The sequence below is a fragment of the Raphanus sativus genome, chromosome 9 (assembly GCF_000801105.2).
Source record: "Raphanus sativus cultivar WK10039 chromosome 9, ASM80110v3, whole genome shotgun sequence".
In the NCBI taxonomy this organism is placed as follows: Eukaryota; Viridiplantae; Streptophyta; class Magnoliopsida; order Brassicales; family Brassicaceae; genus Raphanus; species Raphanus sativus.
This window is the reverse complement of record NC_079519.1, coordinates 10,228,059-10,249,274: the sequence shown is the minus strand read 5'-3', so window position 1 is coordinate 10,249,274 and position 21,216 is coordinate 10,228,059. Positions and strand designations below refer to the sequence as shown.

Genomic DNA, 21,216 nt, shown 5'->3' with positions numbered 1-21,216 from the left:
AAAGGCTCTTGAGGAGTCGTTGTTGTTCGCCAAAATAGGATATAAGAGCAGATCGTTGGTCGTCTGGCTTCCCCAAAAGTCCGGTTTGATTGACTGATTCCGGTTTGGCTTGATTGATCCGGTTTTGTTTAATTGATCCGGTTTTGTACTTGTTCGGTTTCCGATCGGTTTGGCGAGAAGTGGGAAAGGCGCGGCTGACGTCTCTGGGCTTCTAGGCCCACCTAGGCGTCTCTAGGCCTCTTTAGGCGTAATTATTACGCTTCGAGAAGCGTGACCTATTTTTGCTATAAATAGGTATATTTCTGCTGTGGCCTCCATCTTCTCTGCATTCCTAAGGTAGCTTTCTCTCTCCCTTCTCTCTAGATTTACTTTCTCTCTCTAAGTCCGCCGTAGGGTATTTCTCTATTGATTCTTCATCGAGAATCATGCCTCCCAAGGGTCGACTATCTCGTGAGGAGAAAGGGAAAGCCGTCGCGTCTGGCGGCAGTCCCGATGGTGGTGTGACGGCGAACGGTAGCCCTTTGGACGAGTTCAGCTTGCTACATCGCGATGCGATGAGGGACACCGACAACATGACTTTAGCTCAAAGGCTCCTGGTCGCCGACGCGCATCGATTGTTTCGCGAAGAGGGAAGCCATCCCGTCGTCATTCGGGAAAAAGCGAACCCGGATCGAGAAGAAGCAAGTGTAGATCGGGAAGGTCCCGTCGATGAAGGGCCGAGTGAACCGCGCCCTCGGAAGAGGAAGAGGCTTGTTCAGTCGCGGCTCGTTCGGAATTGGCGTCCCGAGTTGCAAGATTGTAGGCCGTGGTGTTACCACGATGGGGGATTGGTTGAGGAGCTTCCTGCGCTTCCTCCTGAAGCTCTTCGCGATCCGTATGTCAAGGGGCAGGACTGGGATAAGATAGTCGGGACGTGCTCTACTCACAGCAGCGTCAGGAAAGTGCTGCAAGAAAGCGGGGGAGTTGGAGTGACTTACATTATCCCTTCGAGCCAGCAGAGACCATGGTCTCCTCCTGTCGGTTATCACTGCCTCTTTGAATCGTACTTTCAAGACGATACGAAGTTGTGGTTCCCGGTCCCGCGGCTGGTGACTTCCTATGCGTTTCGTCGCGACATTGCTATGTGCCAACTTGTGAATGGATCATACCGGATCGCCGTTGCTCTGCTGGTGATCGCTGCTGAGGTTAATCTCTCGCTTAGCGTGCGGGCATTTGAAGAGTTGACCACAGTGAGAGTTCTGCGACCTGGGTTGTTCTCTTTGAGGATGCGTTCCAGCTACAATATCCTGACGGGTCATCCAAACAAGACGAAACGTTAGCGACGCTCTTACTTTTATGTTAAATCAGATGAATTCGCTTTTGCAGAGCCACCGAAGGAGGATTTTCGTGTGCTCTGGAATTATAGACTTGGTAGATAGCAATCTGCCTCGCTGAGGTCTTCATTCTTACTCGCCTTTCTGATGTTGTGTTGTTTTTTTTTGTTTTGCAGTCAGTCATCCCAACACGATCGCGTACCCTGAGAACTTTTTCGAGGACGCACAGGTTCTTGCAACGCTGAGCCACCGACGTTGGCCTGATCTTAGTCGTGATTGGGTTCGCCGCTTCCAAGATCGAGTGTTAAGAGGTAGTTTCTCCTTTCACAGCTTGCTTAAGCTAAGTACAAATCTAATGCTCTTTTCTTTTCCTGCAGAGGCTCGTTGGTTGTCTGACCAGGTTCCGATCGTCGTTCCAAAGAGAAGACGTCTTTCGTTATTCACAAGGAAGCAACAAGGACTTCTCAACAGAGCCAGGAAGATGAATGGTGTGGCGGATTTGAGCGCTCTCCTGAAAGGTAAGCTGGAGCTCTTGGCGGCGAGAGGGAACGTCGCGTCTGGGGAACCCCCTTCGGATGCGCAGCCAACTGATCCTTCCAAAGGGACCTCCGATCCCATGGTGGCGACGGAGCCTTCGAAGAAGAAGAAAGGGAAGAAATCGGGGAAGAAAAGATCCCGTAGCGAGGTCTCTGGGAATGAGGCTGGCAAGTCGGCCGAGTCCTTGAACGGAGCCTCCGATGCTCCTTCCGACTGTACGGTCCATGAGGAATCTCTGAGAAAGAAGAAGAAGGAGGCGAGATCTAACGTCGAAAGTCCTCCTCGCGATATTGAAGAGACTGATACGCCCTTGACTAACACCGCAGCGTCTCCTCCACTCGATCGTCAGGAGGAGGCGGGGGAGAAATCTGTAGAGGACAGTGCTGTTGCCGAGGTTCCGGAGTCGTCGAAAGAGACTTCCTCGAAGAAAAAGAAGAAGAAAGCCGCTGAGAAACAACCTGGAGTCTCGATGAGCGCCCCATCTGCAGGCGATTCGGGGAGGAACCCTTCATTCAGGAGGGTTACGCCGGGTTTCCGTGATCGAGTAAGTTTTTCGTATGACGAGAAGACTCCTCTCATCTTTAATCCTCCAAAGTGTGCTGAGTTGACGAGTCAGATCAAGGGGTCCCCATCCAGTTTCCCGCCGGTTGATGAGCTCGCCTTTAAGGAGCTTTACGCTGAAAACAAGCAGGGTCTCTTTGTCAATGGATTACAAGTATATCAGGTTCGGTAAATAGAGGATCCGTATCGTGGAAGCTCTCTGCTTGTTTGGGCGAGGCTCGGTTCGCAGTACGCTGTTGATCTCGCGCCTTCATTCATTATGTCGAGTGGCGAGACCTACGCGATTTTTTGAGGAGAGCTCTCGGAGAGCGATCCTGCTCGCCAAAGGCGGGAAGCGTCTCCCGAGAGCGTCTTGGCCCGCCAAAGACAGGAAGCTTCTCCGGGAGCGTTTCTGCTCGCCAAAGCGGACTTTCATCAGGATTTGCGGGCTTACTCGCCGAAGGAGGACTGGTCGAGGCGCGCTTACCTTTAACGATGGGGTCTTCGAAAGATGCGTTAGAGCTCGCCAAACAGGCGAACCGTCGTTCGATGTTCTTCGAAGGCGATTTTTCTCAAAGCGGCTTGATCAGTGGCGGCGATGAGATCCGTTGGGTCTAGTGAAAGGCTCTTGAGGAGTCGTTGTTGTTCGCCAAAATAGGATATAAGAGCAGATCGTTGGTCGTCTGGCTTCCCCAAAAGTCCGGTTTGATTGACTGATTCCGGTTTGGCTTGATTGATCCGGTTTTGTTTAATTGATCCGGTTTTGTACTTGTTCGGTTTCCGATCGGTTTGGCGAGAAGTGGGAAAGGCGCGGCTGACGTCTCTGGGCTTCTAGGCCCACCTAGGCGTCTCTAGGCCTCTTTAGGCGTAATTATTACGCTTCGAGAAGCGTGACCTATTTTTGCTATAAATAGGTATATTTCTGCTGTGGCCTCCATCTTCTCTGCATTCCTAAGGTAGCTTTCTCTCTCCCTTCTCTCTAGATTTACTTTCTCTCTCTAAGTCCGCCGTAGGGTATTTCTCTATTGATTCTTCATCGAGAATCATGCCTCCCAAGGGTCGACTATCTCGTGAGGAGAAAGGGAAAGCCGTCGCGTCTGGCGGCAGTCCCGATGGTGGTGTGACGGCGAACGGTAGCCCTTTGGACGAGTTCAGCTTGCTACATCGCGATGCGATGAGGGACACCGACAACATGACTTTAGCTCAAAGGCTCCTGGTCGCCGACGCGCATCGATTGTTTCGCGAAGAGGGAAGCCATCCCGTCGTCATTCGGGAAAAAGCGAACCCGGATCGAGAAGAAGCAAGTGTAGATCGGGAAGGTCCCGTCGATGAAGGGCCGAGTGAACCGCGCCCTCGGAAGAGGAAGAGGCTTGTTCAGTCGCGGCTCGTTCGGAATTGGCGTCCCGAGTTGCAAGATTGTAGGCCGTGGTGTTACCACGATGGGGGATTGGTTGAGGAGCTTCCTGCGCTTCCTCCTGAAGCTCTTCGCGATCCGTATGTCAAGGGGCAGGACTGGGATAAGATAGTCGGGACGTGCTCTACTCACAGCAGCGTCAGGAAAGTGCTGCAAGAAAGCGGGGGAGTTGGAGTGACTTACATTATCCCTTCGAGCCAGCAGAGACCATGGTCTCCTCCTGTCGGTTATCACTGCCTCTTTGAATCGTACTTTCAAGACGATACGAAGTTGTGGTTCCCGGTCCCGCGGCTGGTGACTTCCTATGCGTTTCGTCGCGACATTGCTATGTGCCAACTTGTGAATGGATCATACCGGATCGCCGTTGCTCTGCTGGTGATCGCTGCTGAGGTTAATCTCTCGCTTAGCGTGCGGGCATTTGAAGAGTTGACCACAGTGAGAGTTCTGCGACCTGGGTTGTTCTCTTTGAGGATGCGTTCCAGCTACAATATCCTGACGGGTCATCCAAACAAGACGAAACGTTGGCGACGCTCTTACTTTTATGTTAAATCAGATGAATTCGCTTTTGCAGAGCCACCGAAGGAGGATTTTCGTGTGCTCTGGAATTATAGACTTGGTAGATAGCAATCTGCCTCGCTGAGGTCTTCATTCTTACTCGCCTTTCTGATGTTGTGTTGTTTTTTTTTGTTTTGCAGTCAGTCATCCCAACACGATCGCGTACCCTGAGAACTTTTTCGAGGACGCACAGGTTCTTGCAACGCTGAGCCACCGACGTTGGCCTGATCTTAGTCGTGATTGGGTTCGCCGCTTCCAAGATCGAGTGTTAAGAGGTAGTTTCTCCTTTCACAGCTTGCTTAAGCTAAGTACAAATCTAATGCTCTTTTCTTTTCCTGCAGAGGCTCGTTGGTTGTCTGACCAGGTTCCGATCGTCGTTCCAAAGAGAAGACGTCTTTCGTTATTCACAAGGAAGCAACAAGGACTTCTCAACAGAGCCAGGAAGATGAATGGTGTGGCGGATTTGAGCGCTCTCCTGAAAGGTAAGCTGGAGCTCTTGGCGGCGAGAGGGAACGTCGCGTCTGGGGAACCCCCTTCGGATGCGCAGCCAACTGATCCTTCCAAAGGGACCTCCGATCCCATGGTGGCGACGGAGCCTTCGAAGAAGAAGAAAGGGAAGAAATCGGGGAAGAAAAGATCCCGTAGCGAGGTCTCTGGGAATGAGGCTGGCAAGTCGGCCGAGTCCTTGAACGGAGCCTCCGATGCTCCTTCCGACTGTACGGTCCATGAGGAATCTCTGAGAAAGAAGAAGAAGGAGGCGAGATCTAACGTCGAAAGTCCTCCTCGCGATATTGAAGAGACTGATACGCCCTTGACTAACACCGCAACGTCTCCTCCACTCGATCGTCAGGAGGAGGCGGGGGAGAAATCTGTAGAGGACAGTGCTGTTGCCGAGGTTCCGGAGTCGTCGAAAGAGACTTCCTCGAAGAAAAAGAAGAAGAAAGCCGCTGAGAAACAACCTGGAGTCTCGATGAGCGCCCCATCTGCAGGCGATTCGGGGAGGAACCCTTCATTCAGGAGGGTTACGCCGGGTTTCCGTGATCGAGTAAGTTTTTCGTATGACGAGAAGACTCCTCTCATCTTTAATCCTCCAAAGTGTGCTGAGTTGACGAGTCAGATCAAGGGGTCCCCATCCAGTTTCCCGCCGGTTGATGAGCTCGCCTTTAAGGAGCTTTACGCTGAGGCTGCGTGCGCTACCAAGAGGGTAATGAGGCTTTTCCTCCATTTTTGTTAGTTTGCCATCGCCTTGGTTTCTTTTATCGGGTTGTTTAAGTATGGATTCATTCGTTGGTGCAGAATGAGGCGAGCATGAACATGCTTGTTGGGGCGTATGAGTTCGAGCTGAGACGCACAGTTGTTCAACTGGCTGCAGCCGAGAAGCTTGCCAGGATGCGCGACCTTGCGATAGATCGCGTGAGGGGGGAACTCAAAGAGGCCAAAGACAAAGCTCTTGAGGAGAAGGAAATCCTTCGCGAGCAATTCGAGAAGCTAGAGGAAATGCTGAAATCCTCTCAGTCCGCGAGGAAGAAGTTGAGAGAGGAGAACAAGGCCTTGAAAGTGAGAGTAGCGTCTCTGGAGGAGGAAAGCGCCGCGGAGGGCAAGAGGCTCCGAGATTCCAGAGTTTATGAGGTGACTCAGGAGAGGATCAGGGTCTTGAACGCTATGATAGCCAAAGCCAACACTCGCTTCAATAACATACGAGACCGTGAGTCCCGCCGTGTCGAGTTTGATACTGTGCGGAACCTCTACGGGCAGGCGATGGGGACAAAGAACTGCATCGAGATGATTTTGAACAGCGGCGCTCAACTCACGCAGGCGCACGTTGATATGTTCGCCGAGCAGGAGAAGCTGTACTCCGATGCAGTTACTCGACTTGCAGTGGGATCCATTCCGGAGACGGATCTCTCGCTTTCTCCTTTGGTCCTTCCATCTCAGTACGTTGATGAAGGTGCTCTAGCGTCGCTGGACTTGTTTGGATCGAATATGAGCGTGATTGACGCGGAAACTGCGGCTTGCCTCCAACGCTCTGACCACGAGGCCGTTCTTCCAGTGGCGATCACTGAGCCGTCGACCAAGGTCTCCGATGGTGCTGTTTTGGAGGATGACCCTCCACTCGAGATTTCTGATGGGTCGTCAAGCGAGGAGGAAGGCGAGATAGGCGATTCACCTTCTCCACTCCTTGTTAATCAAGGGGAGAAGTTTGGAGAAACGACGGAGGTTGCGGAGGTTGCTGTCGGGAGTGAGGTCGTTACTTGTCCTGAATCTTCCAAGGCGAAGGATTCGACGACTGTGGATGCACGTTCCGAGGACCGCGAACCTTAGTTTCCCTTGTGTGTTGTATTTCTATTTACTTTTCCCATTAGGGACTTTGTTGTTGTAACGTATCACGAACCTTATTGACTCGGGTGTTGTTTGCTTGTTTTTCTTCGGAACTAATCACGGAGCTTTGGCTTCCGTTTAGACTTATTCTCTTTGAGTAAGGGTAACTTGGAGACTGTTCGACTTCGGTCCTTGTTTCTTTAGTAAAGAGGTGATTCTGCTCGCCAAAGGCAGGAGACTTCTCTGGAAGCGATTCTGCTCGCCGAAGGCAAAAAGCTTCTCTGGAATCGTTTCGATTCGCTAAAGGAAGGGAGCTTCTAGGGGCGATTTTGCTCGCCAAGGACAGGAAGCTTCTCCGGGAGCGTTTCTGCTCGCCAAAGCTAACCTTCTCCTGGGGCTAATCTGCTCGCCAAAGGCAGGAAGCTTCTCTAAAAGTGATTCTGTTCGCTGAAGGAAGAGAGTTTCTCTGGAGGCCATTCTGCTCGCCAAGGGCCAGAGACTTTCCGCAAGAGTGATTCTGCTCGCTAAGGGCGACATATTTATATTTTTTTTTTTTGGGTTATGGCTGCGCCGGTAAAGGTTGCCTACGTACCTCCGAGGAGGATCAAGCCATTCGTAGTTCGTAGGAGTCGAGTAAGAGTGACGCGGAGGGTGCACTTACTCGACTCTCTTTTTTTTTTTTTTTTTTTTTTTTTTTTTTTTTTTTTTAACATAGTCGTGTAAGAGTGGCCCGGAAGGCGCACTTACTTAACTATGTGGTCGGTGAAGTGCGAAATTATGGAGAGTATCGCTTTAGATGCATGGAATTCCAGGCTCGCGGAACTGCTTCTCCGGTTGACGTTTCCAGGCGATAGACTCCGGGTTTGACCACTTGTGTGATTTTGTAAGGCCCCTCCCAATTAGTTCCAAGCTTGCCAGCCTTCCACTCCTTAGTGTTCTCGAAGACTTTTCGGAGGACGAGCTCTAGCCCTTAAAGTTCGAAGTCAAGGCTTCTATTGGCCCACACTAAACACAGACTGCGAATCCTACGCCAAACGCTGTGATAAATGCCAAAGACATGCGCCCACGATCCACTGCCCCACCGAGCAATTGCGCACTCTTACGGCACCATACCCGTTTATGCGTTGGGCAATGGACATCATCGGGCCCATGCCGAATTCGCGAGGAAAGCGTTTCGTCCTTGTCCTGACTGATTACTTCACCAAATGGATCGAAGCGGAAGCCTTCGCCAGCATCACTGACAAGGAAGTTCAGAAGTTCGTCTGGCGCAACATCATTTGTCGTCACGGTCTTCCTTACGAGATCGTGACAGACAACGGATCACAGTTCGTCTCGCATCAGTTTCGCGATTTCTGCGACAAGTGGAGAATCCGTTTGAATACCGCAACGCCGCGATACCCGCAGAGTAACGGCCAGGCAGAATCGTCCAACCGCACGATCATCGACGGCTTAAAGAAACGACTAGACTTAAAAAAAGGCTGCTGGGCCGACGAGCTAGACGGTGTCCTTTGGTCTCACCGCACCACGCCTCGTTCCGCGACTAAGTGCACCCCGTTCTCCATGGCCTATGGCGTTGAAGCGATGGCTCCCGCCGAAGTTAATGTAACCAGTCTCCGAAGATCACGAATGCCTCAGCACGTTGCGCTCAATCAGAGTATGCTCCTCGACGCACTTGACGCAATCGAAGAACATCGCGATCAAGCCCTGCTCCGAATCCAGAATTACCAACATCAAATCGAGAGCTACTATAACAAGAAGGTCAAGTCGCGCCCTCTGGAACAAGGCGATCTCGTCCTTCGAAAAGTCTTCGAGAACACTAAGGAGTGGAAGGCTGGCAAGCTTGGAACTAATTGGGAGGGGCCTTACAAAATCACACAAGTGGTCAAACCCGGAGTCTATCGCCTGGAAACGTCAACCGGAGAAGCAGTTCCGCGAGCCTGGAATTCCATGCATCTAAAGCGATACTCTCCATAATTTCGCACTGACAAGGAAGTTCAGAAGTTCGTCTGGCGCAACATCATTTGTCGTCACGGTCTTCCTTACGAGATCGTGACAGACAACGGATCACAGTTCGTCTCGCATCAGTTTCGCGATTTCTGCGACAAGTGGAGAATCCGTTTGAATACCGCAACGCCGCGATACCCGCAGAGTAACGGCCAGGCAGAATCGTCCAACCGCACGATCATCGACGGCTTAAAGAAACGACTAGACTTAAAAAAAGGCTGCTGGGCCGACGAGCTAGACGGTGTCCTTTGGTCTCACCGCACCACGCCTCGTTCCGCGACTAAGTGCACCCCGTTCTCCATGGCCTATGGCGTTGAAGCGATGGCTCCCGCCGAAGTTAATGTAACCAGTCTCCGAAGATCACGAATGCCTCAGCACGTTGCGCTCAATCAGAGTATGCTCCTCGACGCACTTGACGCAATCGAAGAACATCGCGATCAAGCCCTGCTCCGAATCCAGAATTACCAACATCAAATCGAGAGCTACTATAACAAGAAGGTCAAGTCGCGCCCTCTGGAACAAGGCGATCTCGTCCTTCGAAAAGTCTTCGAGAACACTAAGGAGTGGAAGGCTGGCAAGCTTGGAACTAATTGGGAGGGGCCTTACAAAATCACACAAGTGGTCAAACCCGGAGTCTATCGCCTGGAAACGTCAACCGGAGAAGCAGTTCCGCGAGCCTGGAATTCCATGCATCTAAAGCGATACTCTCCATAATTTCGCACTTCACCGACCACATAGTTAAGTAAGTGCGCCTTCCGGGCCACTCTTACACGACTATGTTAAAAAAAAAAAAAAAAAAAAAAAAAAAAAAGAGAGTCGAGTAAGTGCACCCTCCGCGTCACTCTTACTCGACTCCTACGAACTACGAATGGCTTGATCCTCCTCGGAGGTACGTAGGCAACCTTTACCGGCGCAGCCATAACCCAAAAAAAAAAAATATAAATATATCGCCCTTAGCGAGCAGAATCACTCTTGCGGAAAGTCTCTGGCCCTTGGCGAGCAGAATGGCCTCCAGAGAAACTCTCTTCCTTCAGCGAACAGAATCACTTTTAGAGAAGCTTCCTGCCTTTGGCGAGCAGATTAGCCCCAGGAGAAGGTTAGCTTTGGCGAGCAGAAACGCTCCCGGAGAAGCTTCCTGTCCTTGGCGAGCAAAATCGCCCCTAGAAGCTCCCTTCCTTTAGCGAATCGAAACGATTCCAGAGAAGCTTTTTGCCTTCGGCGAGCAGAATCGCTTCCAGAGAAGTCTCCTGCCTTTGGCGAGCAGAATCACCTCTTTACTAAAGAAACAAGGACCGAAGTCGAACAGTCTCCAAGTTACCCTTACTCAAAGAGAATAAGTCTAAACGGAAGCCAAAGCTCCGTGATTAGTTCCGAAGAAAAACAAGCAAACAACACCCGAGTCAATAAGGTTCGTGATACGTTACAACAACAAAGTCCCTAATGGGAAAAGTAAATAGAAATACAACACACAAGGGAAACTAAGGTTCGCGGTCCTCGGAACGTGCATCCACAGTCGTCGAATCCTTCGCCTTGGAAGATTCAGGACAAGTAACGACCTCACTCCCGACAGCAACCTCCGCAACCTCCGTCGTTTCTCCAAACTTCTCCCCTTGATTAACAAGGAGTGGAGAAGGTGAATCGCCTATCTCGCCTTCCTCCTCGCTTGACGACCCATCAGAAATCTCGAGTGGAGGGTAATCCTCCAAAACAGCACCATCGGAGACCTTGGTCGACGGCTCAGTGATCGCCACTGGAAGAACGGCCTCGTGGTCAGAGCGTTGGAGGCAAGCCGCAGTTTCCGCGTCAATCACGCTCATATTCGATCCAAACAAGTCCAGCGACGCTAGAGCACCTTCATCAACGTACTGAGATGGAAGGACCAAAGGAGAAAGCGAGAGATCCGTCTCCGGAATGGATCCCACTGCAAGTCGAGTAACTGCATCGGAGTACAGCTTCTCCTGCTCGGCGAACATATCAACGTGCGCCTGCGTGAGTTGAGCGCCGCTGTTCAAAATCATCTCGATGCAGTTCTTTGTCCCCATCGCCTGCCCGTAGAGGTTCCGCACAGTATCAAACTCGACACGGCGGGACTCACGGTCTCGTATGTTATTGAAGCGAGTGTTGGCTTTGGCTATCATAGCGTTCAAGACCCTGATCCTCTCCTGAGTCACCTCATAAACTCTGGAATCTCGGAGCCTCTTGCCCTCCGCGGCGCTTTCCTCCTCCAGAGACGCTACTCTCACTTTCAAGGCCTTGTTCTCCTCTCTCAACTTCTTCCTCGCGGACTGAGAGGATTTCAGCATTTCCTCTAGCTTCTCGAATTGCTCGCGAAGGATTTCCTTCTCCTCAAGAGCTTTGTCTTTGGCCTCTTTGAGTTCCCCCCTCACGCGATCTATCGCAAGGTCGCGCATCCTGGCAAGCTTCTCGGCTGCAGCCAGTTGAACAACTGTGCGTCTCAGCTCGAACTCATACGCCCCAACAAGCATGTTCATGCTCGCCTCATTCTGCACCAACGAATGAATCCATACTTAAACAACCCGATAAAAGAAACCAAGGCGATGGCAAACTAACAAAAATGGAGGAAAAGCCTCATTACCCTCTTGGTAGCGCACGCAGCCTCAGCGTAAAGCTCCTTAAAGGCGAGCTCATCAACCGGCGGGAAACTGGATGGGGACCCCTTGATCTGACTCGTCAACTCAGCACACTTTGGAGGATTAAAGATGAGAGGAGTCTTCTCGTCATACGAAAAACTTACTCGATCACGGAAACCCGGCGTAACCCTCCTGAATGAAGGGTTCCTCCCCGAATCGCCTGCAGATGGGGCGCTCATCGAGACTCCAGGTTGTTTCTCAGCGGCTTTCTTCTTCTTTTTCTTCGAGGAAGTCTCTTTCGACGACTCCGGAACCTCGGCAACAGCACTGTCCTCTACAGATTTCTCCCCCGCCTCCTCCTGACGATCGAGTGGAGGAGACGCTGCGGTGTTAGTCAAGGGCGTATCAGTCTCTTCAATATCGCGAGGAGGACTTTCGACGTTAGATCTCGCCTCCTTCTTCTTCTTTCTCAGAGATTCCTCATGGACCGTACAGTCGGAAGGAGCATCGGAGGCTCCGTTCAAGGACTCGGCCGACTTGCCAGCCTCATTCCCAGAGACCTCGCTACGGGATCTTTTCTTCCCCGATTTCTTCCCTTTCTTCTTCTTCGAAGGCTCCGTCGCTACCATGGGATCGGAGGTCCCTTTGGAAGGATCAGTTGGCTGCGCATCCGAAGGGGGTTCCCCAGACGCGACGTTCCCTCTCGCCGCCAAGAGCTCCAGCTTACCTTTCAGGAGAGCGCTCAAATCCGCCACACCATTCATCTTCCTGGCTCTGTTGAGAAGTCCTTGTTGCTTCCTTGTGAATAACGAAAGACGTCTTCTCTTTGGAACGACGATCGGAACCTGGTCAGACAACCAACGAGCCTCTGCAGGAAAAGAAAAGAGCATTAGATTTGTACTTAGCTTAAGCAAGCTGTGAAAGGAGAAACTACCTCTTAACACTCGATCTTGGAAGCGGCGAACCCAATCACGACTAAGATCAGGCCAACGTCGGTGGCTCAGCGTTGCAAGAACCTGTGCGTCCTCGAAAAAGTTCTCAGGGTACGCGATCGTGTTGGGATGACTGACTGCAAAACAAAAAAAAACAACACAACATCAGAAAGGCGAGTAAGAATGAAGACCTCAGCGAGGCAGATTGCTATCTACCAAGTCTATAATTCCAGAGCACACGAAAATCCTCCTTCGGTGGCTCTGCAAAAGCGAATTCATCTGATTTAACATAAAAGTAAGAGCGTCGCCAACGTTTCGTCTTGTTTGGATGACCCGTCAGGATATTGTAGCTGGAACGCATCCTCAAAGAGAACAACCCAGGTCGCAGAACTCTCACTGTGGTCAACTCTTCAAATGCCCGCACGCTAAGCGAGAGATTAACCTCAGCAGCGATCACCAGCAGAGCAACGGCGATCCGGTATGATCCATTCACAAGTTGGCACATAGCAATGTCGCGACGAAACGCATAGGAAGTCACCAGCCGCGGGACCGGGAACCACAACTTCGTATCGTCTTGAAAGTACGATTCAAAGAGGCAGTGATAACCGACAGGAGGAGACCATGGTCTCTGCTGGCTCGAAGGGATAATGTAAGTCACTCCAACTCCCCCGCTTTCTTGCAGCACTTTCCTGACGCTGCTGTGAGTAGAGCACGTCCCGACTATCTTATCCCAGTCCTGCCCCTTGCCATACGGATCGCGAAGAGCTTCAGGAGGAAGCGCAGGAAGCTCCTCAACCAATCCCCCATCGTGGTAACACCACGGCCTACAATCTTGCAACTCGGGACGCCAATTCCGAACGAGCCGCGACTGAACAAGCCTCTTCCTCTTCCGAGGGCGCGGTTCACTCGGCCCTTCATCGACGGGACCTTCCCGATCTACACTTGCTTCTTCTCGATCCGGGTTCGCTTTTTCCCGAATGACGACGGGATGGCTTCCCTCTTCGCGAAACAATCGATGCGCGTCGGCGACCAGGAGCCTTTGAGCTAAAGTCATGTTGTCGGTGTCCCTCATCGCATCGCGATGTAGCAAGCTGAACTCGTCCAAAGGGCTACCGTTCGCCGTCACACCACCATCGGGACTGCCGCCAGACGCGACGGCTTTCCCTTTCTCCTCACGAGATAGTCGACCCTTGGGAGGCATGATTCTCGATGAAGAATCAATAGAGAAATACCCTACGGCGGACTTAGAGAGAGAAAGTAAATCTAGAGAGAAGGGAGAGAGAAAGCTACCTTAGGAATGCAGAGAAGATGGAGGCCACAGCAGAAATATACCTATTTATAGCAAAAATAGGTCACGCTTCTCGAAGCGTAATAATTACGCCTAAAGAGGCCTAGAGACGCCTAGGTGGGCCTAGAAGCCCAGAGACGTCAGCCGCGCCTTTCCCACTTCTCGCCAAACCGATCGGAAACCGAACAAGTACAAAACCGGATCAATTAAACAAAACCGGATCAATCAAGCCAAACCGGAATCAGTCAATCAAACCGGACTTTTGGGGAAGCCAGACGACCAACGATCTGCTCTTATATCCTATTTTGGCGAACAACAACGACTCCTCAAGAGCCTTTCACTAGACCCAACGGATCTCATCGCCGCCACTGATCAAGCCGCTTTGAGAAAAATCGCCTTCGAAGAACATCGAACGACGGTTCGCCTGTTTGGCGAGCTCTAACGCATCTTTCGAAGACCCCATCGTTAAAGGTAAGCGCGCCTCGACCAGTCCTCCTTCGGCGAGTAAGCCCGCAAATCCTGATGAAAGTCCGCTTTGGCGAGCAGAAACGCTCCCGGAGAAGCTTCATGTCTTTGGCGGGCCAAGACGCTCTCGGGAGACGCTTCCCGCCTTTGGCGAGCAGGATCGCTCTCCGAGAGCTCTCCTCAAAAAATCGCGTAGGTCTCGCCACTCGACATAATGAATGAAGGCGCGAGATCAACAGCGTACTGCGAACCGAGCCTCGCCCAAACAAGCAGAGAGCTTCCACGATACGGATCCTCTATTTACCGAACCTGATATACTTGTAATCCATTGACAAAGAGACCCTGCTTGTCAATGGACCAAGGGGGGACTTACTGTAGGGGGACGGTTTGCACCTTCCTACAAGGCCCACCAAATAGCAGGATCCGGCCCATTACAACGTAAAGAGCTCAGCGAGTAAGTGAACACCAGTCCGTTAAGCGCTCGTGGTCGTCGCCTTGGACGAGTAGAGACGCTCGGACGACCTGTTAGGCCCAACGACAAAGGGGCCCAGATGACTGACTAAAGCCCACGAACAACGCTCTTAGTAGGGCGAACTAGAGAGTCCTATAAAAGGGGAGAGGAGGAGGACGAGGAAGGCATCCTGACTTTGAGATACTCACTAAGCGGCTAGATCTAGGGTTTATACTACTCTCTATCCGCTATTTTGTACTGTTTCCCGGCTAGCTCTCCGAGTACCGGCTAGTTCTTCTCCTTACTCTCTTCTTGTAACTCGGTTCTGATACGTTCACTTGAAAACGTCTTTGTTAGACCCACTGACGAGTTCTTCGTCTCCTTCACTAGTTTTGACCGAACTCGGTTCTAACAGAGTGGATCAACATGAGAATCTCAAACCCTTGTTTCTTCTCCTCCTCTGTCATGTATTCGGAGAAAGAGGACATGTTCCGCATTGTCGGATCTGGAGGCCACCTTATCGGATCATGGGATCTCCGCAAACACAAGTACACACCAACGATTCAGAGACTTCAATTTCAAAACCTTCCGGAGCTGAGCAAGGCCAAACGGGAGCTTCTGCATTCGTGTCACACAAGCGAGCACTTGGTGGAGTCAAGAACCACCGGTGAAACTTTCATGCTTAAATGGTACAAAAGGACGGCCAAGACCATCTACCGTACAGAGAGAATGGAAACAGAAGCTTTAATGGTCTTCAAGATAGACGACGAAGGTGGTAACGCTGTTTACACTCAAGATATTGGTGATCTCTGCATTTTCCTCACAAGGTCTGAATCTTTCTGTGTCCCTGCTTGCTCTGTTCGTCGCATGCGTCGTAACCGAGTCAAAATTATGGATGTCGACGAAATCACTGTTGTCGATCTGGCTGCTCAAAGTTGGAAATGATAAGAATAGTACTTTGGAGTCCAAAGCCTTGTCTTTTCTCTTGAAACATTTTACCTATCAAATCTATTTATCATAGCTATTATCTGTGAGATTGTTATCATTAAAATAACAATTTGGTTATGTTTAAGCTATATTCAGTGTATTCTTTGTGTTGTGACTTTATATTGGAAAGCTATCTATGCATTGTGGTTTGATTCAAGTAGCATTGCTTATTTGCTTTGGTGATTTTAACAAAATATTTGCGTCACTAGAATATTCCCAAGAGTCTCTGCGAGTTATGTATACGTTCAGGTTTTACCGTGGTTTCAATAAAGCGGAATATAAGCAGCCCTTTACTTACACGCTGAGAGTCTGAAGCGTTCTAGTTACCCTTGCTGAGGTTGTTCTTTAGGTGTTACAAGGCATGTTTCATGTTGTTGTTAGGAATCTTTGAAAGTAAGAAAGAAAGGAAAGGCTTCTGTTGGAGGATAAGCACCAGTTGTATATTTCTGAAGCAGAACTGCAAAAGTGTCATCTCATTCTGTGTGTTGTACAAAACAGTTAATATTTAAGAGAAGCCTATAGCAGACGATGTCAGATATGTGAAATGAAAAAGTTTTTACTTTTAATTACTCTAAATATTTCAAAAATGTTGAAACTCTTTGAAAACCTATACTCACTCATAGAATTAGTTCCACAGAATCAATTGCTTCTATCCATTTTTGAGAAAACAGAGTATGATGAACATACCTTTTGATTCCTTCCTTTTGCAGTGTGCAAAAAATTAATATAGAGATGTATTTGAATTTGTCACTCTTTTAGTTCAGTCCTTAGAATAAAACACACACATTTTAGTTCAGTCATAGGAGAAAACTAGAGTATGATGCACACATCTTTCGGCTCAATCCTTTTTTATTCATGTTTTCCATATTCAGCTAAGCCTATCATATGAGATTTCTCGGTCGTCAATTTCCTTGTTATGCATAGACTTGTGAGTCTATTTTGTACATATTTAGAGGCAGCATCAGATCAGATTACTCACTTGCAGGCTCATCATCATTAACAATAAAACACTCCAACCTCTTGATCTCAACTCTCTCTACACAATATAAAAAATATTGTATTCTTTGCTGAGATGTTTTTATATATCACACTCTTCCCTAGTCATGCAAGAGATCATTTGCTAACTCTAAACCTTTTTCACTATTAGATTCAAGCTATGAGTACAACATTATAAACTTCTTATCTCATAACAAACCACTCGCACTTATCATTTGAAGTTGTCTTTTAAAATTCTCTGCATACATGATACACTATCATTGTTGCTACATAACTATCCAAAATAACAGAGAACACTTTAGTATAAACCATTTTCTGATTTATGTTTTTGAATGATGTAACTAGAGGCACGGTGCATAGGAAAATTTCAGACAGATGAAGATCCCTCGGGTGATTTGAAGAAATCATTGAAACACAGAGAAGTTTCATTCTTCGTTGTTCCTCCATCTTCATTACCATTACTTTAGATGTAAATATCATTGTGGACATGTTTGTTTGGTGCACAAGTCAAAATCTAGTTTATGTTAATGAATTTTGTAAGTTGTGGGCCTGTTCGAGATCAAGACCAGAGATTAACCATCTATTGATCGAAAAGGATTCTTGGTTTTCGAGGTTGAGTGGAATTAGGAATTAAATCATCTTTTATTTCTTTCTTTTGGCTGTAAATGGAAGGATGATCTGGACATATGATGACGTCTTAGGTGATTTATTATAATGAATTTCGAAATAAAATAAAGTTTCGACTTACCATTTCTAACTTTAGCTAAAACATGCTGTTGTTAGAATAAAAATATACAAAAGCACAAATGTTTGGTACAATGATATCTACTATCTAGTTGTTTGGGAATCTAATTAAAATAAGTAAATTTTATTTATTAAAAATGTACTTTAGCATCATAAAATATGTATATATATATATATAACACTACTAAAATGAGAATACCAAGCTTTATGGAACTGTCCACGTGTTTAATTAAATCAGCCAATAGGAATGCAGAGTTTTCGCCACGTCAGAGAGCTCTAAGTAACTGGGCCGCGTGTGGTAAGCCCATTTTTTTATGTCGTAAACCCGTGACATCTATCGATCTCTTCTTTCTTACGCTGAGATGCAGACCTTAATTTTGCAAACTCGATTGTGAGACTTTTCCTCTTCCTTATCTTCGTTTGCTTTCGTTCTTACGAACATTCGATTCTCTCCCCACTCCTGATTGCTCTTTAATCATGGAGTTAATGGAATCTCTTCGCTTTCTCCCTCTGAGTTCTATGGATCTTTTCGGTTTGATATATCAAAACTGCCAGCTTCGACGAGATGATTGAGCAGTTACGTTCAATGAATATCGGAGGAGGAGGGATGATAAGAGATGCGATGGAGACTGAGACGAGCGAGGACTATGAGAAGTTTGGGGTTGGTTTGGAGATTGGTAAGAGGAAGGTGAAGAAGATGATGTTCAACGCTGAAGAAGGTGGGCTTTTTTGGATTAGTGGTATGGGGGGCGTCGGTAAAACCACTCTTGCTAGAGACCTTGAACGTGACGATGAAGTCCGATGTAAGTATTCTTCTCGTGTCCTGTCTCTGGCTAAAGTTTCCGACTTTTTTTGTCAAAGCACTGCCTTTTTTTTTTGTCAGGTTATTTCGAGAACATGATTTTGTTTCTGACTGTTATCACAATATCCGATTTTTGATGAGCTGAGAACACATATATGCGGTTTTTTTTACTGGTTATGAAGGTGTAAATCATGTTCCAGACTGGAATTTACAGTATGATTGTGGGTTAAAACAAAGAAGCTGATTTTTGAGTTTGGCTTTTAATATATTCATCTTTGAACTTCATCAGTTTCCTTCCTTTTTTTTCTAATTTCCAGCAACTTAGCTTACTGCTTCCCTAATGGTTTCATTGTGCATTCAAAATATTTTCATTTAAGGTATATGATTGCTGTGGCATGTAATTTAGAGAATTGGCCAGTTTGTATTGGAAAGATGTATTTGCAGCCACAAGGGTCTGACGGACTCCATTTACCCCACATGGAAACCAGAGCTACATAGAGGTCCTAAAGCTAAGTTGCTTATTTCATTGTCCCAAGTTTTTCAACTTTTCTCTGATTATAGTGTTATGAAGTCCCTTTTTTGCCATCTTTCATCTCTCACTCCCTCTGTTTTCACAGCTTGCTCAACAAAAGGGAAAATGCAGTTGTAAGTGTTGTAAATATATTTCTGGTGGTATATTCAAGGTGCTTATTCATCTTGACCATTAATAAGTCTTCTCGGTGAGTTGCTCTGTTTTCATGATCCGAGAAGTTCTGATTTTGTTTTTTTTTCTTTCAATCTTTGTTCTTTGGCTGAATATATTGTTCAGAAGTTGTGTGTGAAATGCGCTTCTTTCTCTGTTTGTAGTTTATTCTCATGATTTTTCGTTTCTGTATATATATACAAACATGTATGAGTCAGACATAACAAATTCTTGATGTTTTACTTCAGGTCAGAATCTCTATTTCGAGTGGGAAATATTGAATGGGGGTATCATTCTAATGTCCCTTTGCTGAGCAAGATGACGTGGAGGCTGCTCCAGCTCCTGGTTATCAGATCTGTCAGTTTCGACAACACAAATTTAGAGCCCACGATCTTGAAGTCTATGGGATTTTGTGGTAAAATGGTTGTTGAGGAATCTATTCGCTTCAAATCGATGCAACCGGAGAGAATGATCTCGCTTTGAGCTACACATTGTCGGGATTGTTAGATAAATCTCAGTTTTTGATCCGAGGAACCCCCAAACACGAAGCTGCTATTAAGTTACATAATTTTTCAAAAGATTTCGTACCGGGTAAAGCTCGCAGGCTGTGCAGTGCTTGTGGAGCAAAGCTGTTACAATAGGTGTTATTGTGTTGTCGTGTTATTGTGCAGATCTCAAAACTTCTGGTGTTATTGTGTTGTCGTGATCTTATGTTGTATGATGTATCCCCTTTGTTTCCATCACAGGCAGAAACTCTTTGATTAAGGTGAGTTAAAGAGAAGTTATATATCATTCTTTGATATTGAGAAACATGAAACTGTGAATTTCAGGTGGGATCGAGAGCTTGGACAAGAGCATATAAGGTTGGTAGAGGTTTGTGACCTTTGACATCGGTATGGACAAAACCTTCCACTGCCAGAGACCCTTCTACTGGTAACTACTTCTCACAGACTCTTTTTCTCCTATTTATGTCAAAAGGTTTGTGCCAATCAAGAAAAATAAACTTAGATGTGTGTTTAATTGAAATGTTACAGGTTTGATATTGGCTAGGGGAAAGAAGTGAACCTTGTGGAGAAGTGTCTCGATTGAAACTTCAGTAACAATGCATTAAGTACCTTGGTCTGGTTAGTATCTATTTGTTGTCATGATTATGCTTTGTATATATGGCAAGGCAAGCTTCTGAGGTTTTTGTGAAAAAACGGGAAATTCTTCTACAAGAACAGTGGAGAAATGCTTCAAACTTCTTCTATGAAAGATAGTGATCCACAAGTATTTTGGTGCTCAGCACATCAAAAGTGTTATATGTTGGGAAGAAGGGTACGTTTTAACATTCAAGCTTCTTAGCTGGAGGAGCTATTGTTGCTGCATGAAGATTTGTTGTTTATGATGGTGTTGCTATTTGGCCATGGTTCCATGCTTGGTAGCAATTTTTAATTTTATTATATAAGATCGTATAAAAATAGATTGAAATTTTCACCCTGTTGTGAGTATTGTTATTCGCATTGAATCCAGTTTCCATGGTGACGCCTCCGTTTCTTTCATCTCAAATCTGTAAATATAAGCAGGTTGAGAGTACGATGGATGTTGAGATCCTAGAAGAGACAAAAAGTTTGAACAACACACATAATCAATCTCCTCGACAAAAAACGTTCAAAACAAATGTTTTGTACTATTACTTTTAAATAATCTCCACTCGAAGGAGAATATTTTTGTATTGCATAAGGGAATTTGTAAATTTCAAAAAGCTACTGGGTCCACGTGTTTTTGTAATATTTAAAATCTTAAAAGTTCAAACTTTGGTTGGAATCATGAGACTTTAAATTATACTCATAAAACTGTATGTTTTAGTGGAAAAAATGTTTCAAAAGATATATTTTATATTTTCAATATATTTTATCAACTAATAATGATAAATTTTAAATTTTAAAATATTAATTTCATTTCTTAAATTCTTATTGGTTTAGAATTATAAGAAATATAAAATCACAAAATTATTTTTAATAACTAAGATTAAATATATTTTATTAATATGTGTCAAAATTGTAAAAAAAATATATTATTTGAAATAGGAGGAGTAGTATATTAGAGCTTTAGATTAGTAGTTGGTGTAAAAATAACTCCAATGTCAATTCCTCATATTTATCATATTAATCGTCTTAAGCATTATTGGTTTCATATAATAGCTAACCTATTATACAACAAAATAAACGAATTTAATAAGAATTATTTTCATATATACAATAAATAAAGCATAAACTCAACTGCAACTTCACTTATTCAACGAAACAAAAACATAAATCAAAGCTATAGAGAAAAAGAAAACTCCAACCTCTTTCAAGCACCAAGTAATGTATTATGCTTCGACTTTAATAAGTGCACCCAAATCTATTTTCTATTTCTTCACAAATTTTATATATCCAACTATGAAAAACATTATAAAAATGTCAACATCCAATCAAAACTTAATTAAACTTACCAATTAAATTCTTAATATTATTATAATATTTCAATCCCAAATATAATTTGTTTAAACCTATTTTCCGCGCGTAGCGCGGATAACGAATCTAGTATATATAATATGTGGATTCGGAAACAT

The 21,216-nt window shown here is 46.5% G+C and overlaps 2 protein-coding genes across 13 annotated transcripts; both read left to right on the top strand.

The window, feature by feature from the left end:
* The first annotated feature begins 14,796 nt into the window (after positions 1-14,796).
* On the top strand, positions 14,797-15,435 carry LOC130499645 (uncharacterized). Its single transcript, XM_056993929.1, has one exon. The coding sequence runs from the start codon at positions 14,836-14,838 to the stop codon at positions 15,352-15,354; it is 519 nt and encodes a 172-aa protein (XP_056849909.1). The 5' UTR covers positions 14,797-14,835; the 3' UTR covers positions 15,355-15,435.
* Positions 15,436-17,505: 2,070 nt separating this feature from the next.
* On the top strand, positions 17,506-20,127 carry LOC108827205 (probable disease resistance protein At4g33300). Of its 12 annotated transcripts, none has more exons than XR_008938586.1 (6): positions 17,506-17,939; positions 18,383-18,438; positions 18,556-18,657; positions 18,869-19,386; positions 19,451-19,553; positions 19,655-20,127. XR_008938586.1 is itself a non-coding variant. In XM_018600565.2 (2 exons), exons 1-2 carry the CDS (start codon positions 17,702-17,704, stop codon positions 18,073-18,075), a joined length of 294 nt encoding a protein of 97 aa, XP_018456067.1. In that variant the 5' UTR covers positions 17,506-17,701; the 3' UTR covers positions 18,076-18,309. The 12 variants fall into 12 exon arrangements, 1 of the variants encoding a protein (XP_018456067.1); XR_008938585.1 differs by having other exon boundaries at positions 18,345-18,438; XR_008938587.1 differs by having other exon boundaries at positions 18,316-18,438; positions 18,556-18,621.
* Positions 20,128-21,216: the final 1,089 nt, after the last annotated feature.

What these genes read in the sequence shown, in the direction of transcription:
- LOC130499645 (XM_056993929.1), top strand. Translation starts at nt 14,836, where the DNA reads ATGAGAATCTCAAACCCTTGTTTCTTCTCCTCCTCTGTCATGTATTCG.
- LOC108827205 (XM_018600565.2), top strand. Translation starts at nt 17,702, where the DNA reads ATGATTGAGCAGTTACGTTCAATGAATATCGGAGGAGGAGGGATGATA. An exon ending in ACGTGACGATGAAGTCCGAT is followed by an intron (nt 17,940 to 18,019) that starts GTAAGTATTCTT and finishes TTTTTTTGTCAG; the next exon opens with GTTATTTCGAGAACATGATT.